At 34.8% G+C, this 15,811-nt stretch overlaps 1 protein-coding gene across 2 annotated transcripts in view; it reads left to right on the forward strand.

The window, feature by feature from the left end:
* The window catches only part of LOC123522819 (ceramide transfer protein-like), a 51,689-nt gene extending 43,393 nt beyond the window's left edge, over positions 1-8,296 (forward strand). For both annotated transcript variants that reach the window (XM_045300249.2, XM_045300250.2), the window contains one exon: positions 1,489-8,296. In XM_045300249.2, coding sequence (XP_045156184.1) covers positions 1,489-1,616 — 128 coding nt within the window. In that variant the 3' untranslated portion in view covers positions 1,617-8,296. The remainder of the gene's footprint in view (positions 1-1,488) is intronic.
* Positions 8,297-15,811: the final 7,515 nt, after the last annotated feature.

Below are 15,811 nucleotides of genomic sequence, written 5' to 3' on the forward strand. Positions count from 1 at the left end.
AAGGCCAGAATTAGCTATTTTGACCTTGTCTGCACAACAGCAGCTTCATTTATGATTTGATTTTAACCAAACTTGCACACAACTTGTATCACCACAAGATCTTGGTTCCTTTCTTGACCTGGCCAGATTCCATCATGGGTTCCAGAGTTATGGCCCCTGAAATGTCCAAAATTGGCTATTTTGGCTTTTGCAGCCATATAGAGATTTCATTTATGGGTTTTTTTTATACAAACTTCCAAAATATCTTCAACAACAATAAATCTTGGATTCCATGACAAATCAGATCCAATCGTAAGTTATTTTATATCTGATTACCTCCCCTGATTGTAGTCAAAATGGATTTATATCAGTAAGTACTTTTAGGACTTATTTGAAATTTCATTATTGTCATTAGTTGGACTGAGCCAATCAGAGTAGATAACTATGGACTGATTTTATGTCAAATTACCTCCCTTTATTTCAAATTAAAATGGGCATATCTCCGTAACTAATGAAGATACTGATCTGAAATTTCATTTATGTCAACAGATTTATTTGGCAGATCCTTCTTTTGTTCACTTACAACTTTCTTTTTAATTACTTCCCTTTTACGTTTCTATAAATAGCTTATTTTTAGTAACTTTTTTATTATTGGCCGTAGGGAAAAACCAAGACCATTTTTCTGTGGTACAACATGGATGGTACCTCCAATTTTTAGGTGTATTTTGACATATCTGTACCTTGTAAGAATTTTTTTTTCTTTTTGGTTAAATTTCTTTCCTTTGTTGTTCCTGTCCTTTGGACTTAGATATTTTTTCTGAGGACCTTCTTGTCCTCAAGTGCAATGATAACAGGTGAGCGATATAGGGCCATCATGGCCCTCTTGTCTATTATTTTGTTATCAATGATTATGCACTGAAATGAGGTTAATTTGAGACCTCAAAGTTGAGCTGAGACATGGAATTGAAAAAAAAATCTGGTATTACTGTTAGGGAGGAAGAAGCTCAATTTTGTCAGCATTTCATGTCATTATAAGCTAACAGAGTAGCTGTTGGAAATAAGTATCCCTAGTCAACCAAGTCAGAATGATAACATTTAACCCTTATCATGCTGGACAAAATTGATTATGCCTTTGCGACCAGTGTAGATCATGATTAGCCTACACATTTGTGCAGTAACTTTTTGGTAAGCACCCCTATTAACAGTTAATGGTACTGTCCAAATTGAAAGTTGGACAAGTTCGTTATAGAAATTTAACAGAGTAAGGGTTGATACATGCTAACCTGCTGCATCATGGATTTGAGGCAAAGCAAGGGATGAGCAATTCTTTCATGTTTGGAAGCCTTTCAGTGGGCATGTGGAACATCAATGGAATATCACCATATAACACAAATTATATATGTTCTATGAGTTAAAGTATAGCAACATCAACAAAAGATTATTAGAACATTATGCCCGATGTATTTAAAAGCTACTGTAGTAAAATAAAGAAAACCATTTCTATTTCAGTTAATCCAGGAGGCTGGGCGCCAGCTTCTGTTCTTCGTGCCGTCTACAAGAGGGAGTACCCAAAATTTCTGAAAAGATTTACCTCTTATGTTAGAGATGCTACAAAAGATAAAGAAATTTTGTTTTGAACTGTTAGTTTCTTGTTTTAGTTCATAATCTATAATTAACTGTACCATGCAAACGTAGAAGTTGTGAAGAACCAGTCTAATGGCAGGAAGTGGAAAGAGAATGAAAGTGAGGCTCGCCTATTCCCTGTTTCTGGGCCTGAAGCTAAATCATTACTGAATCAGGCCAGGTACCACAGACTTTAGAAGTACAGCTTTACAAAACTGTGTGCGTAAGTTGCTGTGATGGTCAGTCCTGCTGAATGTAAACTGAATTTTTTTTTTATAATTTTCAGTTTAGAGGTACTTATTAAAATGAAAAATATTCAGTATCTTTAGATACAACAGAATATAACAGAAAGTGGAAATCTGACATTGGTAAATAACAGAAGATGAGAAATACAGTTTGAAATACTTGTACAAACATACTATTCTGTAGAATTTTATTGTTTGAGTAAATGAACAAGGCTCTTCAGCTTTCATGGTCAGATATGCAGCGGTAAATTTAAGAGTTCATATGAGCAGGAATTAAATATGCAAGCATCTGTATGATGTACTAAATATTTTGTAAAAAGGAAACGTCACAGAAAAGTCAATGTTACTTTTAGAAAGATAAATACGTTGAAAGTTTGCAAATTTGAAGTCAAGTTGTAATGAATCTTAAGTTATGAGAAACAAAATTTGATGTAATATTTGTCTCTCACTGACTGGCAGTTGTAAGAAAACAACTTTTAACTAAGTAGATATTTAACAGACTTTTTTCACCCCCCAAAAATGGTCAAGAAGATATTTTAATAATTAAATATTTCATTATTTTTAAATGTCAGACATGATTTATTATTAAAGTGTTTAATGGACCAGTGATATTTTTTTAGCTGCAAAGCAGGGAAAGATAGAATTTTATAAAATTTGTGTTTTTTTCTGTCGTCCTTGGTGAAGAATCAAATTCTTTGTTCTTATTTATTTATGACAATATGCGACACTGGATTAAACTTACTTTTTGCTAAAGCAAATCAATGTTAAACAGTTGTGTACTGTTATTACTCATGCTGTTTAGACCAGTTCTATTTTTGACCAGGAATTTGATGTTGAAACTTTCTTGTCAAGTGATGATAATTATTGCTTTTAACGTTAATGCAATTTAGAAAGGTTGTCATGGACATAATCCAAGAGAGTATCACACAACAATTGAAAACTAAGGCTTTTTTTAAAAAAAAAGAATATATTGTAAATCAGTAAAGGGAAGTAATGTTTTAAATAGTTAACCTAACTTTCTGACAGTTTGCAATGCTTACTAGAATATTTAACTAAAACTTTCCTGACCAGCAAACTGTTTTAATGTATATGTCAAACAATGCAATATAAAAATTGTGTGCAGTATTTATTAAAGCTTTAATGCTGTGTGTATGCAGTCTATATTCAGTTATGTATTAATTTAATCATTTACCTTTAGCCTGCTGTTGGCAAGTGATTTTGCCAACAGCGATTTTAGCTGATAATGCTCTGCATTGGTTGCTATTCAGTCAGTAAATTTTCCAATAAAACCCCTTTGCATAAAAAGTGGTACAGCCAAAATTTATGTGATGGACCAGTCCATTTGAGAAATTTAGCAGGGTGAAGGTAAATGATGAAATGCTTTATATGGTTTGGAGTTCAGTTCTGCTTCTTATAAACATTTTGAAAGGATCATTGGAATTACCAAAATTATAAGAAAGAAAAAAAAGACAGTTTATTCTAAGATTGAATATGAACGTAGCAAGTTGTATTTATATTATCTAGGGGATCTCTTTTTATTTGTTTTGTAGTTTTTATGTCGGGGGGGAAATTTTGATAGCTAACATTGGGAGTAAATTTGATAAACTGATACTAATATACGGTACTTTTTTTTCAACTTTTCTTGGTAGATGAACTTTCAGTTTCTGTTTAAGATTGCAAAACTATTTGATGTGATTTGAAGTTGATTGAAGAATCTTTGATATATTTCTAACTTTTGTTAAAGTAATTTTTGTTTTTACTAATAAACTAGTCACATTTTCATCATGTTTAATTGGAAAAAGCTCTAGCATAATAAAAGCCGGCTGAGGGTATATGAATTTAAAATTTCAAGGGTTTAATGCAATACTGTCATATGAACTGATATTAAATACAGAAGGGCTTATAACAGTTTTGCATTCAACCCTTGTACTGTAATACAGTAACTTAAACTAATTAAAGAAGAGGGAAATTGAAGTACAGTAGTATATATATAAGAAAAATGTCTTGTTTCCTGAGGGAGAGAGGTTTGGGTGGTGGGGCAGTGACCCCAGTCTCAGCAGTCCCTCACTACGGTACCAGTACTTGTCAAGGAAACAAAAGCCCAGTCAACATAGATTTAAAGAACTTTCTCCACAATTCATGTAAAATGATAAAAGTCTAAACTTACATAATGAAAGTCTGTGTATGAGTTATCCTCTGCATTGGTTATACAATGCTGAGAAGCATATTGTTGTAAGTCTGTGAAAATAGTGGGATGTTTTGTTGTAAAATGTGGGATCTGTCTACGAAAAATGTGATATACATGTACATTATCATTTAACTTGAACTGTATAAAAATGTATATTTAATTCTGTTCACGGTCTACGTCATAATGAACTGTTTTAGTATGTTAAATGTTTATATCTGTTCATTTATATTGATTTTATTAGTCAGTTTTATAAATCTAAAAGAGAGGGTGTCATTTTAACTTGTACGGATGTTTGGCTTGCATCCTACAAGTTTTAGGCATTTCTGTTAGTCAAGAGACGTCACATGTTGACCCAATATATTATACATTGTGTTGTGGAAATTTATTCAATCAAAATGGCTACCACATCACTAGTGTATTCTGACTATTATTGAAAAACTTTAAAAATCGAGGGGAGGGTAGTCACCACATGCCATTTTGGTATCCGGACACTGGATATTAATGGATTTAAGGAAAAGCATATTTTCAGTTATGTTGCAGTTATCAACAAATTATATAACTGGTAACTAACTTATGACCGGTATACATATATATAATAATATGCAGCTAAAGTATTACAATTTAGATGTTTTTCTTAATCAAGACACACTTACTGTAAAACTCTTATATACCTGTTCAAAATTTATGGATTTACTTGTAGAGATAGACAGCTTATTTCCAAGTGTAGGGTTTTTATATATATTGTAAATCTTGTACTGTCTGATAGTAAGAGTGTGATAAGTTATTGATACAGTTAAAGGGCATTGTTGCTTTTTAGTGAGGAATATAACTGTTAAGGTAGTTCTGCATATTTGATAAACTCAATTCCATTTTATATGCCAACTGGTACTTACCCGGTAGTTTGAAAAAAAAATCAAGAGTTAAATCAAATTCTACATTGTTAGAATTAGACTAAGAATGTGCAGAACTACCTTAATATTGATTTGTTTATGCTGATACTACACAAAAAATATATTTCTAGAATACAAATTTACACTCAAAAGTAATTAAACAGAAGTCAGTTAAATGCACTCCCAGCATTGCACATTCTTTTGGGTGCAGATGAAAAAATGGCAAAATCATGTTTTATTCATTAATGAAAAAGATTGACAAAATTTTGTTTTAAATAAAACTGTTTGGCAAAATAAACATAACAAAAAAAAATAAACTTCAGTTCTAGAGAAATCAAGTTAATTATTCTTTAGGCTTACTGTACGTACAAAGGTAACGTTGAAGGATAATGTTCTATTTCGTTATGTATTGATGAATATTTCAAATTCTCAGAAAAATTTCGCAGTAATACACATACTTGCTTTACAAGTATGTGAAACAATGTGCATTTCGTCTGTATAACGGTAGTTACAAAATGAAAATAGAGAATTTTCTATAAAATAATTTTGAACTTCTCTTGAATACTAAGAACAATTTACTTTATGTATGCTGAATTTGGAATGTCAAAAAGGTGTAAGATATCAAAATATATCCATTTCCATCATACATTTCAATTTATATTTTTGTATTTCTATAATCCTTCACATTTTATTTTCCTCCATTCGAGATACATTTTACAGATGTGTAAACAATAGATTTTTATAGGTAAACTTGATGTTAATAAATGAATTTTAGCAGGTAAAATCAACGTCACTAAAGTTTGGAACATTCTTTGTTTCAATATTTTTTTTGGAATGATAAAAATACTCCTTTGTGTCCCAAACTTCAGGTAAAATACAGTATGTCATAAATGCAATCAAGTGTTACACAAAGATTAATTAAAGATCCAACTTTTTAACAAAAACTGTTTATGTGCCATAGAAAAGACATATTGGTCTTTAGCAGTTTTACACCTACCGGTAATCATTCTGACATTTAAACCGGCATCTTTATTCCGAATTTTGATATTAGAAAATCTGCTCCGTCCATTTTAGTGCTGTACCTTTTTGTCTGTATTGGTCTACATTCTTTGTAGACTTGTTTTAGAAATGATGTTTTTGAGAATTTCTTTAGAGTTTGAATTTTGTTGGTCAAGTCATTGACTCGCAGTCGCTTGTTCCCTTAAACAGTGGGTTTAAAACTCACTGAAAATCGTGAGAATGCTAGTGACTGTAGCCTGTAGATGGTTAACAAATACTAAAATGTTGGTATTTTTTATAAAAATTTGTTGGGAGTTGTGTAAATTTCACACTTTTCTAGAAGTTGTCTGCCTAATACTCTGTAAGTACTGTTAATTATTACCTTCCAAAGTAGTGTGATATCTTACTGTTACCATTAACATTCTTTTCAATGTGTTAGATGTTTTTGTACAGAAAAACATGGAAAATAATAATGGTGAAAACTTGTGAAAAATCAGTTATTGATAAAGTTATCCAATTTACAACATGGTTATTAAGACTATATTTGAGCCGCGCCATGGGAAAACCAACATAGTGGGTATGCGACCAGCATGGATCCAGACCAGCCTGCGCATCCGCGCAGTCTGGTCAGGATCCATGCTGTTCGCTTTCAAAGTCTATTGCCATTAGAGAAACTGTTAGCGAACAGCATGGATCCTGACCAGACTGCGCGGATGCGCAGGCTGGTCTGGATCCATGCAGGTCGCAAAACCACTATGTTGATTTTTCCATGGCACGGCTCATTTATAGTCCTTTCCATTGATCTAAGAAAAAATTGTATTTACTCCTAAGCAGAGCCAAAAACACATACTGATCTCAAGTAGTGGCATCATGACAATTTGACATCATAACATTGGCCTTGTGATACACAATTTAAGACCAAATCACTGGAAGCTGACCAGATGCTGCAAATGTTTGGAATTTTACCATAAAAGTGACCTTTGAATTGTTGGATTTTATGATAAAACAGTTGTTGCCTTTTAGTTTTGGTCAGTATGAAGATTTGGAAAAGTGATATCGACCTTTGACTAAATCATTGGTCAGCATCAATTTTTGCAGGTTGTTTAATCGTCATACTGCCCTCGGTAAAAGGCAGGGATTGTGTAATACTACCAAGAAAATGTGATCAAAGTTACTGAGAAAATATTGCAGAAAAATTGGTTATACCATCTTGTAGATAACAATTTGGGTTTGTACATTACTGACTGTTGGACATTAAATGAATAGTTATGATCCTTTGCTTGCATACTTATTAACAGATATCTAAAATGTTGTTTTTCAAGTATGACATTTCTCTTAAAGAGACACTTGCTTTTGTGCTACCTGCAGTGTAAACACAGCTAAGTTTTCTTGGTTGCTAAACATACTTCTGATGTCACAAGTGTAACGTAATTTGCGGCAGCGGAGCTGTAGTGCTGTACAGACAATTGGTTCAACAACTTAGTTAATGATTAGGCTACAGATATATGAAAGCTGTGGTATATATTGTATGGTTTTAACTTTTCCAAAGAATAAATTGTGAGATTTTGCAATTGAATAGAACTTATTGTTAAGATTTTTCAATTAAATCATACATTTGACAAAAAGAATTGTACACTTTTGTCAAAAAAAAAAATATTTTTTGAATACAATTGGAGATGTGCCCCTATTAAAGCCAAAGCCGCAGAGAGTAAACTTCTCATGTGTAATATTGGTTGCTGAAAAATAGCAGTAGTTAACTACGAGGGTTATAGCACTTTGTTGTTGTATATTTGGTCCAGAAGCTTCATGTAAATTTGTTGCATATTTGAGCCGTGCCACGAGAAAACCAACATAGTGGCTTTGCGACCAGCATCGATGCTGTTCGCTTTCAAAGCCCATTGCAATTAGAGAAACAGTTAGCGAACAGCATGGATCCTGACCAGACTGTGGGGATGCGCAGGCTGGTCTGGATCCATGCTGGTTGCAAAGCCACAATGTTCGTTTTCCTATGGTGCGGCTCATGTAAATTTGTTGCATATTTTTATATTAATATGACCAGACTTAGCACTGGTTAGTGTATACAATTATTTATATACATATATATTCACATTTGTTTATCATTCTTGTTTTTTCTTGTTTGTGAAATGTATTTTCTGCTGTAAAATTTTCTTTGCCTGTGAAAATTGTCAAGTCCAAAGTTTCAAGAGAGCTGGAAATTTTCAGGAGAAATCCAAGACGCATGTTTCAACAGTTTTGTGTTACCTTTTTGCTAGAAATTTTCGAAGGCAAAGCAGTTTTAAGCAGACAGTATTTTCATAAACTACAGGTGTATTTTCAAAACTGAACTAAATAAAAATAAATTTCTTTAATAATGTGTTGGTTTTTTCTTTGCTCACTTTGGCAGTGTTCCAAGGCTGAACTATCCTGATTGCACTTATCTGTAAGTTCGTCAACAATTTTTATGGTAGTTCTGCACGTTTGATAAACCGGAAGTGATGGCGTAATGTCATTTATCCGGAAAACGTGGAATAAAGCCTGGATCTGGCGTACGGAAATGAAAATCATTTTATGAATTAATAATAACCTCTGTGTAAATTTATTACAATGACACTGTTAGTCTTTCTAAAGTTAAAATATGATACTAAAACATCTGATGTGTTAAAAATACAAAATAATGTCTTAAAATTAGCGTGAAAAGTGCTGTTCATTTTAATCATGGTCAAATATCTCATAATTAAGCACACGGACCTGTACATTTTATTTCAACACATTATAGGCCATGTGTTAATTTAAAGCTGTGGGAAGTTTAATTAAATTTTACATTGTAGAAAAATTTCTATTCGTGAAAATGTTATGAAAGTTTAGATTTTCCCATAGATTTCCATTATGAAAAATTGCGTGAGGTCTAATTTTTTCAAATTGGTCTAGCAAAAAATCAAGCACCGACCCTGTCTTTTTTTTATTAGCTCACCTGTCACATAGTGACAAGGTGAGCTTTTGTGATCACCCTTCGTTCGTCGTCAGTCCGTGCGTCTCGTGCGTCCGTCAACAATTTCTTGTCTGCACGATAGTGGTTTCATTAATGATTTTATTTTAACCAAACTTGCACACAACTTGTATCACCATAAGATCTCGGTTCCTTTCTTGAACTTTCTTGAACTGGCCAGATCCCATTATGGGTTCCAGAGTTATGGCCCCTGAAAGGGCCAAAATTAGCTATTTTGACCTTGTCTGCACAATAGCAGCTTTATTTATGATTTGATTTTTACCAAACTGGCACACAATTTGTATCACCATAAGATCTTGGTTCCTTTCTTGAACTGGCCAGATTCCATTATGGGTTCCAGAGTTATGGCCCCTGAAAGGGCCAAAATTAGCTATTTTGACCTTGTCTGCACAATAGCAGCTTCATTTATAACTTTATTTGAACCAAACTTGCACACAACTTGTATCACTACAAGATCTTGGTTCCTTTCTTGAACTGGCGAGATTCCGTTATGGGTTATTATACCAGATTTATTATACCAGATTTATATAGCGCCCTTTTCATGATCAATTTCACGTTCAAAGGCGCTTTGCAGCCACACAGGGCGCATAATTCATCCTCTACTAGTACAGACACAGAGCGATCTCACCAGAGGGACAGAGTGAGACAAAGCCCCCAAGACAGAGATCAGAAATCAGATACAGGCTTGTCCGGCTAACTTAGCCTAGCTCGTTGCGAATAGACAGCCTGGTTCTTTAACGTGCCCAGTGTATAGCACTGATACACGCAAGGATTGCCTGGTTTCCTGACCAGTACACCTCTAGTTGGGTGGGAAACACTGAAAAGCGTTTCTGAAAATTCCCGAGTAGTTGCCGGGGATCGAACCCCCGACCTCAGGATTGGAAGGCCAGTGTGCAAACCACTGAGCTATCCGTCCACCCAAAATTAGCTATTTTGACCTTGTCTGCACAATAGCAGCTTTATTTATGATTTGATTTTTACCAAACTGGCACACAATTTGTATCACCATAAGATCTTGGTTCCTTTCTTGAACTGGCCAGATTCCATTATGGGTTCCAGAGTTATGGCCCCTGAAAGGGCCAGAATCAGCTATTTTGACCTTGTCTGCACAATAGCAGCTTCATTTATGATTTTGTTTTAACCAAACTTGCACACAACTTGTATCACTATATGGTCTGGGTTCCTTTCTTGAACTGGCGAGATTCCTTTATGGGTTCCAGAGTTATGGCCCCTGAAAGGGCCAGAATTAACTATTTTGACCTTGTCTGCACAATAGCAGCTTCATTTATGATTTGAATTTAATCAAACTTGCACAAAACTTGTGTCGCCATAAGATCTCATTTCCTTTGTTGAACTGGCCAGACCCATAATGGGTTCCAGAGTTATGGTCCCTGAAAGGCCAAAATTAGCTATTTTGACCTTGTCTGCACAATAGTAGCTTCATTTATGATTTGATTTTAACCAAATTTGCACACAACTTGTATCACCAAAGATCTTGGATCCTTTCTTGAACTGGCCAGATTCCATCATGGGTTCCAGAGTTACGGCCCCTTAAAGGTCCAAAATTGGCTATTTTGGCTTTTGCAGCCATATAGAGACTTCATTTATGGTTTTATTTGATACAAACTTCCAAAATATCTTCAACAACAATAAATCTTGGATTCCATGACAAATCAGATCCAATCGTAGGTTATTTTATATCTGATTACCTCCCCTGATTGTAATCAAACTGGATTTATATCAGTAAGTACTTATAGGACTTATTTGAAATTTCATTATTGTCATTAGTTGGACTGAGCCAATCAGGGTAGATAACTATGGACTGATTTTGTGTCAGATTACCTCCCTTTATTTCAAATTAAAATTGGTATATCTTCATAACTAATGAAGATACTGATCTGAAATTTCATTTATGTCAACAGATTCCTTCTTTTGTTCACTTACAATAATTATTTTTTAATAACTTCCCTTTTACGTTACTATAAATAGCTTATTTTTAGTAATTTTTTTGTTATTGGCTAAAACCAACACCACTTTTCTGTGGTACAACATGGATGGTACTTCCAATTTTTAGGTGTATTTTGACATATCTGTACCTTTTAAGAATTTTTTTTCTTTTTGGTTAAATTTTTTCCCATTGTTGTCTCTATCCTTTGGACTTAGATATTTTTTCTGAGGACAAGAAGTGCAATGATAAACAGGTGAGCGATATAGGGCCATCATGGACCTCTTGTTAGCTCACCTGTCACAAAGTGACAAGGTGAGCTTTTGTGATCACGCAGCGTCCGTCGTCCGTGCGTGCGTGCTTGTGTAAACTTTTGCTTGTGACCACTCTAGAGGACACATTTTTCATGGGATCTTTATGAAAATTGGTCAGAATGTTCAACTTGATGATATCTAGGTCAAGTTTGAAACTGGGTCACGTGCGGTCAAAAACTAGGTCAGTAGGTCTAATAATAGAAAAACCTTGTGACCTCTCTAGAGGCCATACTTTTCACAAGATCTTCATGAAAGTTGGTCTGAATGTTCATTTGATGATATCTAGGTCAAGTTCAAAACTGGGTCACATGCCATCTAAAACTAGGTCAGTAGGTCAAATAATAGAAAATCCTTGTGACCTCTCTGGAGGTCATATTTTTCATGGGATCTGCATGAAAATTGGTCAGAATGTTCATCTTGATGATATCTAGGTCAGGTTCGAAACTGGGTCATGTCCGGTCCAAAACTAGGTCACTAGGTCAAATAATAGAAAAACCTTGTGACCTCTGTAGAGGCCGTATTTTTCATTGGATCTGCATGAAAATTGATCAGAATGTTCATCTTGATGATATCTAGGTCAGATTTGAAACCGGGTCAACTGCGGTCAAAAACTAGGTCAGTAGGTCAAATAATAGAAAATCCTTGTGACCTCTCTAGAGGTCATATTTTTCATGGGATCTGCATGAAAATTGGTCAGAATGTTTATCTTGATGATATTTAGGTCAAGTTCGAAACTGGGTCACGTCCGATCCAAAACTAGGTCAGTAGGTCTAATAATAGAAAAACCTTGTGACCACTCTAGAGGCCATAGTTTTCATGGGATCTGCATGAAAGTTGGTCTGAATGTTCATCTTGATGATATCTAGGTCAAGTTCGAAACTGGGTCAACTGCGGTCCAAAACTAGGTCAGTAGGTCTAAAAATAGAAAATTCTTGTGACCTCCCTGGAGGTCATATTTTTCATTGGATCTGTATGAAAATTGTTCAGAATGTTCATCTTGATGATATGTAAGTCAAGTTCGAAACTGGGTCACATGCGGTCAAAAACTAGGTCAGTAAGTCAAATAATAGAAAAACCTTGTGGCCTCTGTAGAGGCCATATTTTTCATGGGATCTGCATGAAAATTGGTCAGAATGTTCGTCTTGGTAATATCTAGGTCAAATTGTAAACTGGATCGCATGCAGTCAAAAACTAGGTCAATAGCACGAAAGTGGCCACATTTCTTGAGCAGTTTTCACAAAATTTAATCCAAATGTACATTATCAGAACAATATATTCACTAGTCAGATGAGCAACATAAAACTGTTATGGCCCGCTTGCTTGTTTTGCCCCTTTCAAAGAAATGGCAGTAGACCGTTTAGTTTCATAGCGATACTTAGTATGGTGAAGTGTATGTCTGTATTGGTTAAGTGTCTTTAACAATTATTAGCTCACCTGAGTGCTTAAAGGTGAGCTTTTGTGATTGCCCTGTGTCAGTCGTCCGTCGGTCATCCATCGTCAACAATTTGACTGTTAACACTCTAGAGGAAACAATTTTGGCCCAATCTTAATGAAACATGGTCAGAATGTTACTCTCAGTAAAATCTTAGATGAGTTCGATATTGGGTCATCTGGGGTCGGAAACTAGGTCACCAGGTCAAATCAAAGGAAAAGCTTGTTAACATTCTAGAGGTCACAATTTTGGCCCAATCTTAATGAAACTTGGTCAGAATGTTACTCTATAAAATCTTGCGATGAATTTGTTATTGGGTCATCTAGGATCAAAAACTAGGTCACCAGGTCAAATCAAAGGAAAAGCTTGTTAACACTCTAGCGGTCACAATTTTGGCCTAATCTTAATGAAACTTGGTCAGAATGTTACCCTCAATAAAATCTTGGACAAGTTTGATACTGGGTCATCTGGGGTCAAAAACTAGGTCACCAGGTCAAATCAAAGGAAAAGCTTGTTAACACTCTAGAGGTTACAATTTTGGCCTAATCTTAATGAAACTTGGTCAGAATGTTACCCTCGATAAAATCTTGGACGAATTTGAAATTGGGTCATCTTTGGTCAAAAACTAGGTTGTCGGGTCAAATCAAAGGAAAAGCTTGTTAACACTGTAGAGGCCACAATTATGATTGTATCTTCATGAAACTTGGTCAGAATGTTAATTTTGATGATCTCTTGGTTCATTTTGAATATGGGTCATGTAGCATCAAAAACGAGGTCACCAGGTCAAATCAAAGGAAAAGTTGTTAACACTTTAGAGGCCACATTTATGACCATATCTTAATGAAACTTGGTCAGAATGTTAATCTTTATGATTTATAGGTCACGTTCAAATCTGGGTAAGGTGGGGTCAAAAACTAGGTCACTAGGTCAAATCATAGGAAAAGCTTGTTAACACTCTAGAGGCCACATTTATGACTGTATCTTCATGAAACTTAGTCAGAATGTTAATCTTGATGATCTTTGGTCAAGTTCAAAATCTGGGTCATTTGGGATAAAAAACTAGGTCAACAGGTCAAATCAAAGGAAAAGCTAGTTAACACTTTAATGGTCACATTTATGACCATATCTTAAAGAAACTGTCAGAATGTTAATCTTGATGAGCTTTAGGTCAATAGGTCAGGTGAGCGATACAGGGCCTTCATGACCCTCTTGTTTAGTCTAATGACCTAGGGTATTACTTGTAGCAGTAAGCACAACGGATTTTATAGTGCTGCCTCACTGGAATTTCATGCTGTTGACATGTGACAAGCTACCCCGACCTAGTACCATTATACTGAAAAGATCAACCTTGTGTATGCGACAGAGGCTGTATTCTTCAGGAAAAATCTTGTGTATGCAATTGGGGCTGCATTTTACACTGGAATTTCATAAAATGTAGTCAGAATGGTTGCCTTGATGAAATCTAGGTCAGGTTTGAATATGGGTTACCGGTATCTTGGGTCAAAAACGGGGTCACAAGGTCAAATCAAAGAAAAACCTTGTGTATGCGATAAAGGCTGTATTTTTCAATTGATCTTTATGAAATTTGGTCAGAACGACAGCCTTGATGAAATCTAGGTCTGATCTTCATGAAATTTTGTCAGAATAATAGCCTCGATGAAATCTAGGTCAAGTTCGAATATGGATCATCTTGGGTCAAAAACTAGGTCACTTGGTCATATCAAAGAAAATACTTGTTTACACTCGAGATTTTTGCTCCAATTTTAATGAAAATGGGTCAGAATATGTGTTTCCATGAAATCACTAGGTCAAACATGTTTATACTGTTACGGTGTGTTTCTCAGGTGAGCAACCTAGGGCCATCTTGGCCCTCTTATTTATAAAATAATGCCCCTTTCTAGACTTTGCAATTTTCAGTTAAGTTTTACTATGTAAACTTGTATCTCAGTACCCACTAACAGGAATGGCCTGAAACTTCATATATTGTTCACTGTGGTGATCTGACATGTATTGCTCAGGTTACATAACAGTTTGCATTTTTACAAAATTATGCCGCTTTTTCAACTTGTATTCATCCAAGTAAACTTCTTTAGAGAGAAGGCATTTAAATAGTCAAGCTCTTGTTTTACATTTAGTTCATTGCGTTTCTCGATTCCTGTAACCTCTTAATATCATGTCATTATTCCAAAAAATGTTCAAGCGAAGAGAAACTCGTGCAAGAGATCTAGGCCTCTAGGGTTACCACGGCTCTCATGTTTTCAAGATAAGTGCATGTTTCTGGTTAAGTAATGGACAATGCTTGTGGAGACTTTAGTATTCGTGGGGGACTAATTTTCGTGGATTTCGTGGTTGAGTCAATCCACAAAATTTAATCCCAACGAACAAGTAAAATTCCCATTAATTTTATGTTCAAAAGTTGAAATCCATGAATTTATATCCCCACGAAATTGCCGTTTTGACCAAAACCATGAAATTTCATGCCCGCGAAATTAAATGATTTTACAGTATTTAACTCCACTTCAAGAGGATTGGCAGTACTCGGCAGAATACTCCTAAAGTTTTGTTTTTTTAAGTCAAAGGACAAGGTCACGGCATACAAAAATATAATAGAAATATCATCTGAATACATTGTGTTTTACTAACAGCTCTTATTTGTCTCACAACTTCACAATGCGTTTATCATTATGAGCAATAATCTACTAAACCTTTTAGTATGTTTGTTTGTTTTGGGTTTAATGCCCTTTCTCAACAGCATTTCAGTTTTATGAAAGTGGGCAGTTAACGTACCCAGTGTTCCTGGATTCTGTACCAGTACAAACTTGTTCTCTGCAAAGTAACTTCCAACTGAACAATAATACAGAAAGAGAAAACAAGTAGCTTTTTTTCAAGTCGGAGAGTAAACCTCAGATCTAACTCTTATACAGAACTTGAAGAGACAATCGTCATAATCATACCATTTGCTAAAAGTTGACTCTTGTCCCTTTGAAATCAAGGAGACATATTACCCATATATTAAGTATTTCAAAACATGTATGAGGGGATAATTAATTCCTGCAAAAACAATATTTTTCCTTCCTCAATTCATTGACATAATTCCATGATACATATTCAACTGAAACTCCGGGGATCAAGCATTTTACCTCGAGATAACCTAAATTCGATTTATGTACTATGGGTTCTTGGGACAGG

This window comes from Mercenaria mercenaria, chromosome 8 (assembly GCF_021730395.1).
Source record: "Mercenaria mercenaria strain notata chromosome 8, MADL_Memer_1, whole genome shotgun sequence".
NCBI classification, from domain to species: Eukaryota; Metazoa; Mollusca; class Bivalvia; order Venerida; family Veneridae; genus Mercenaria; species Mercenaria mercenaria.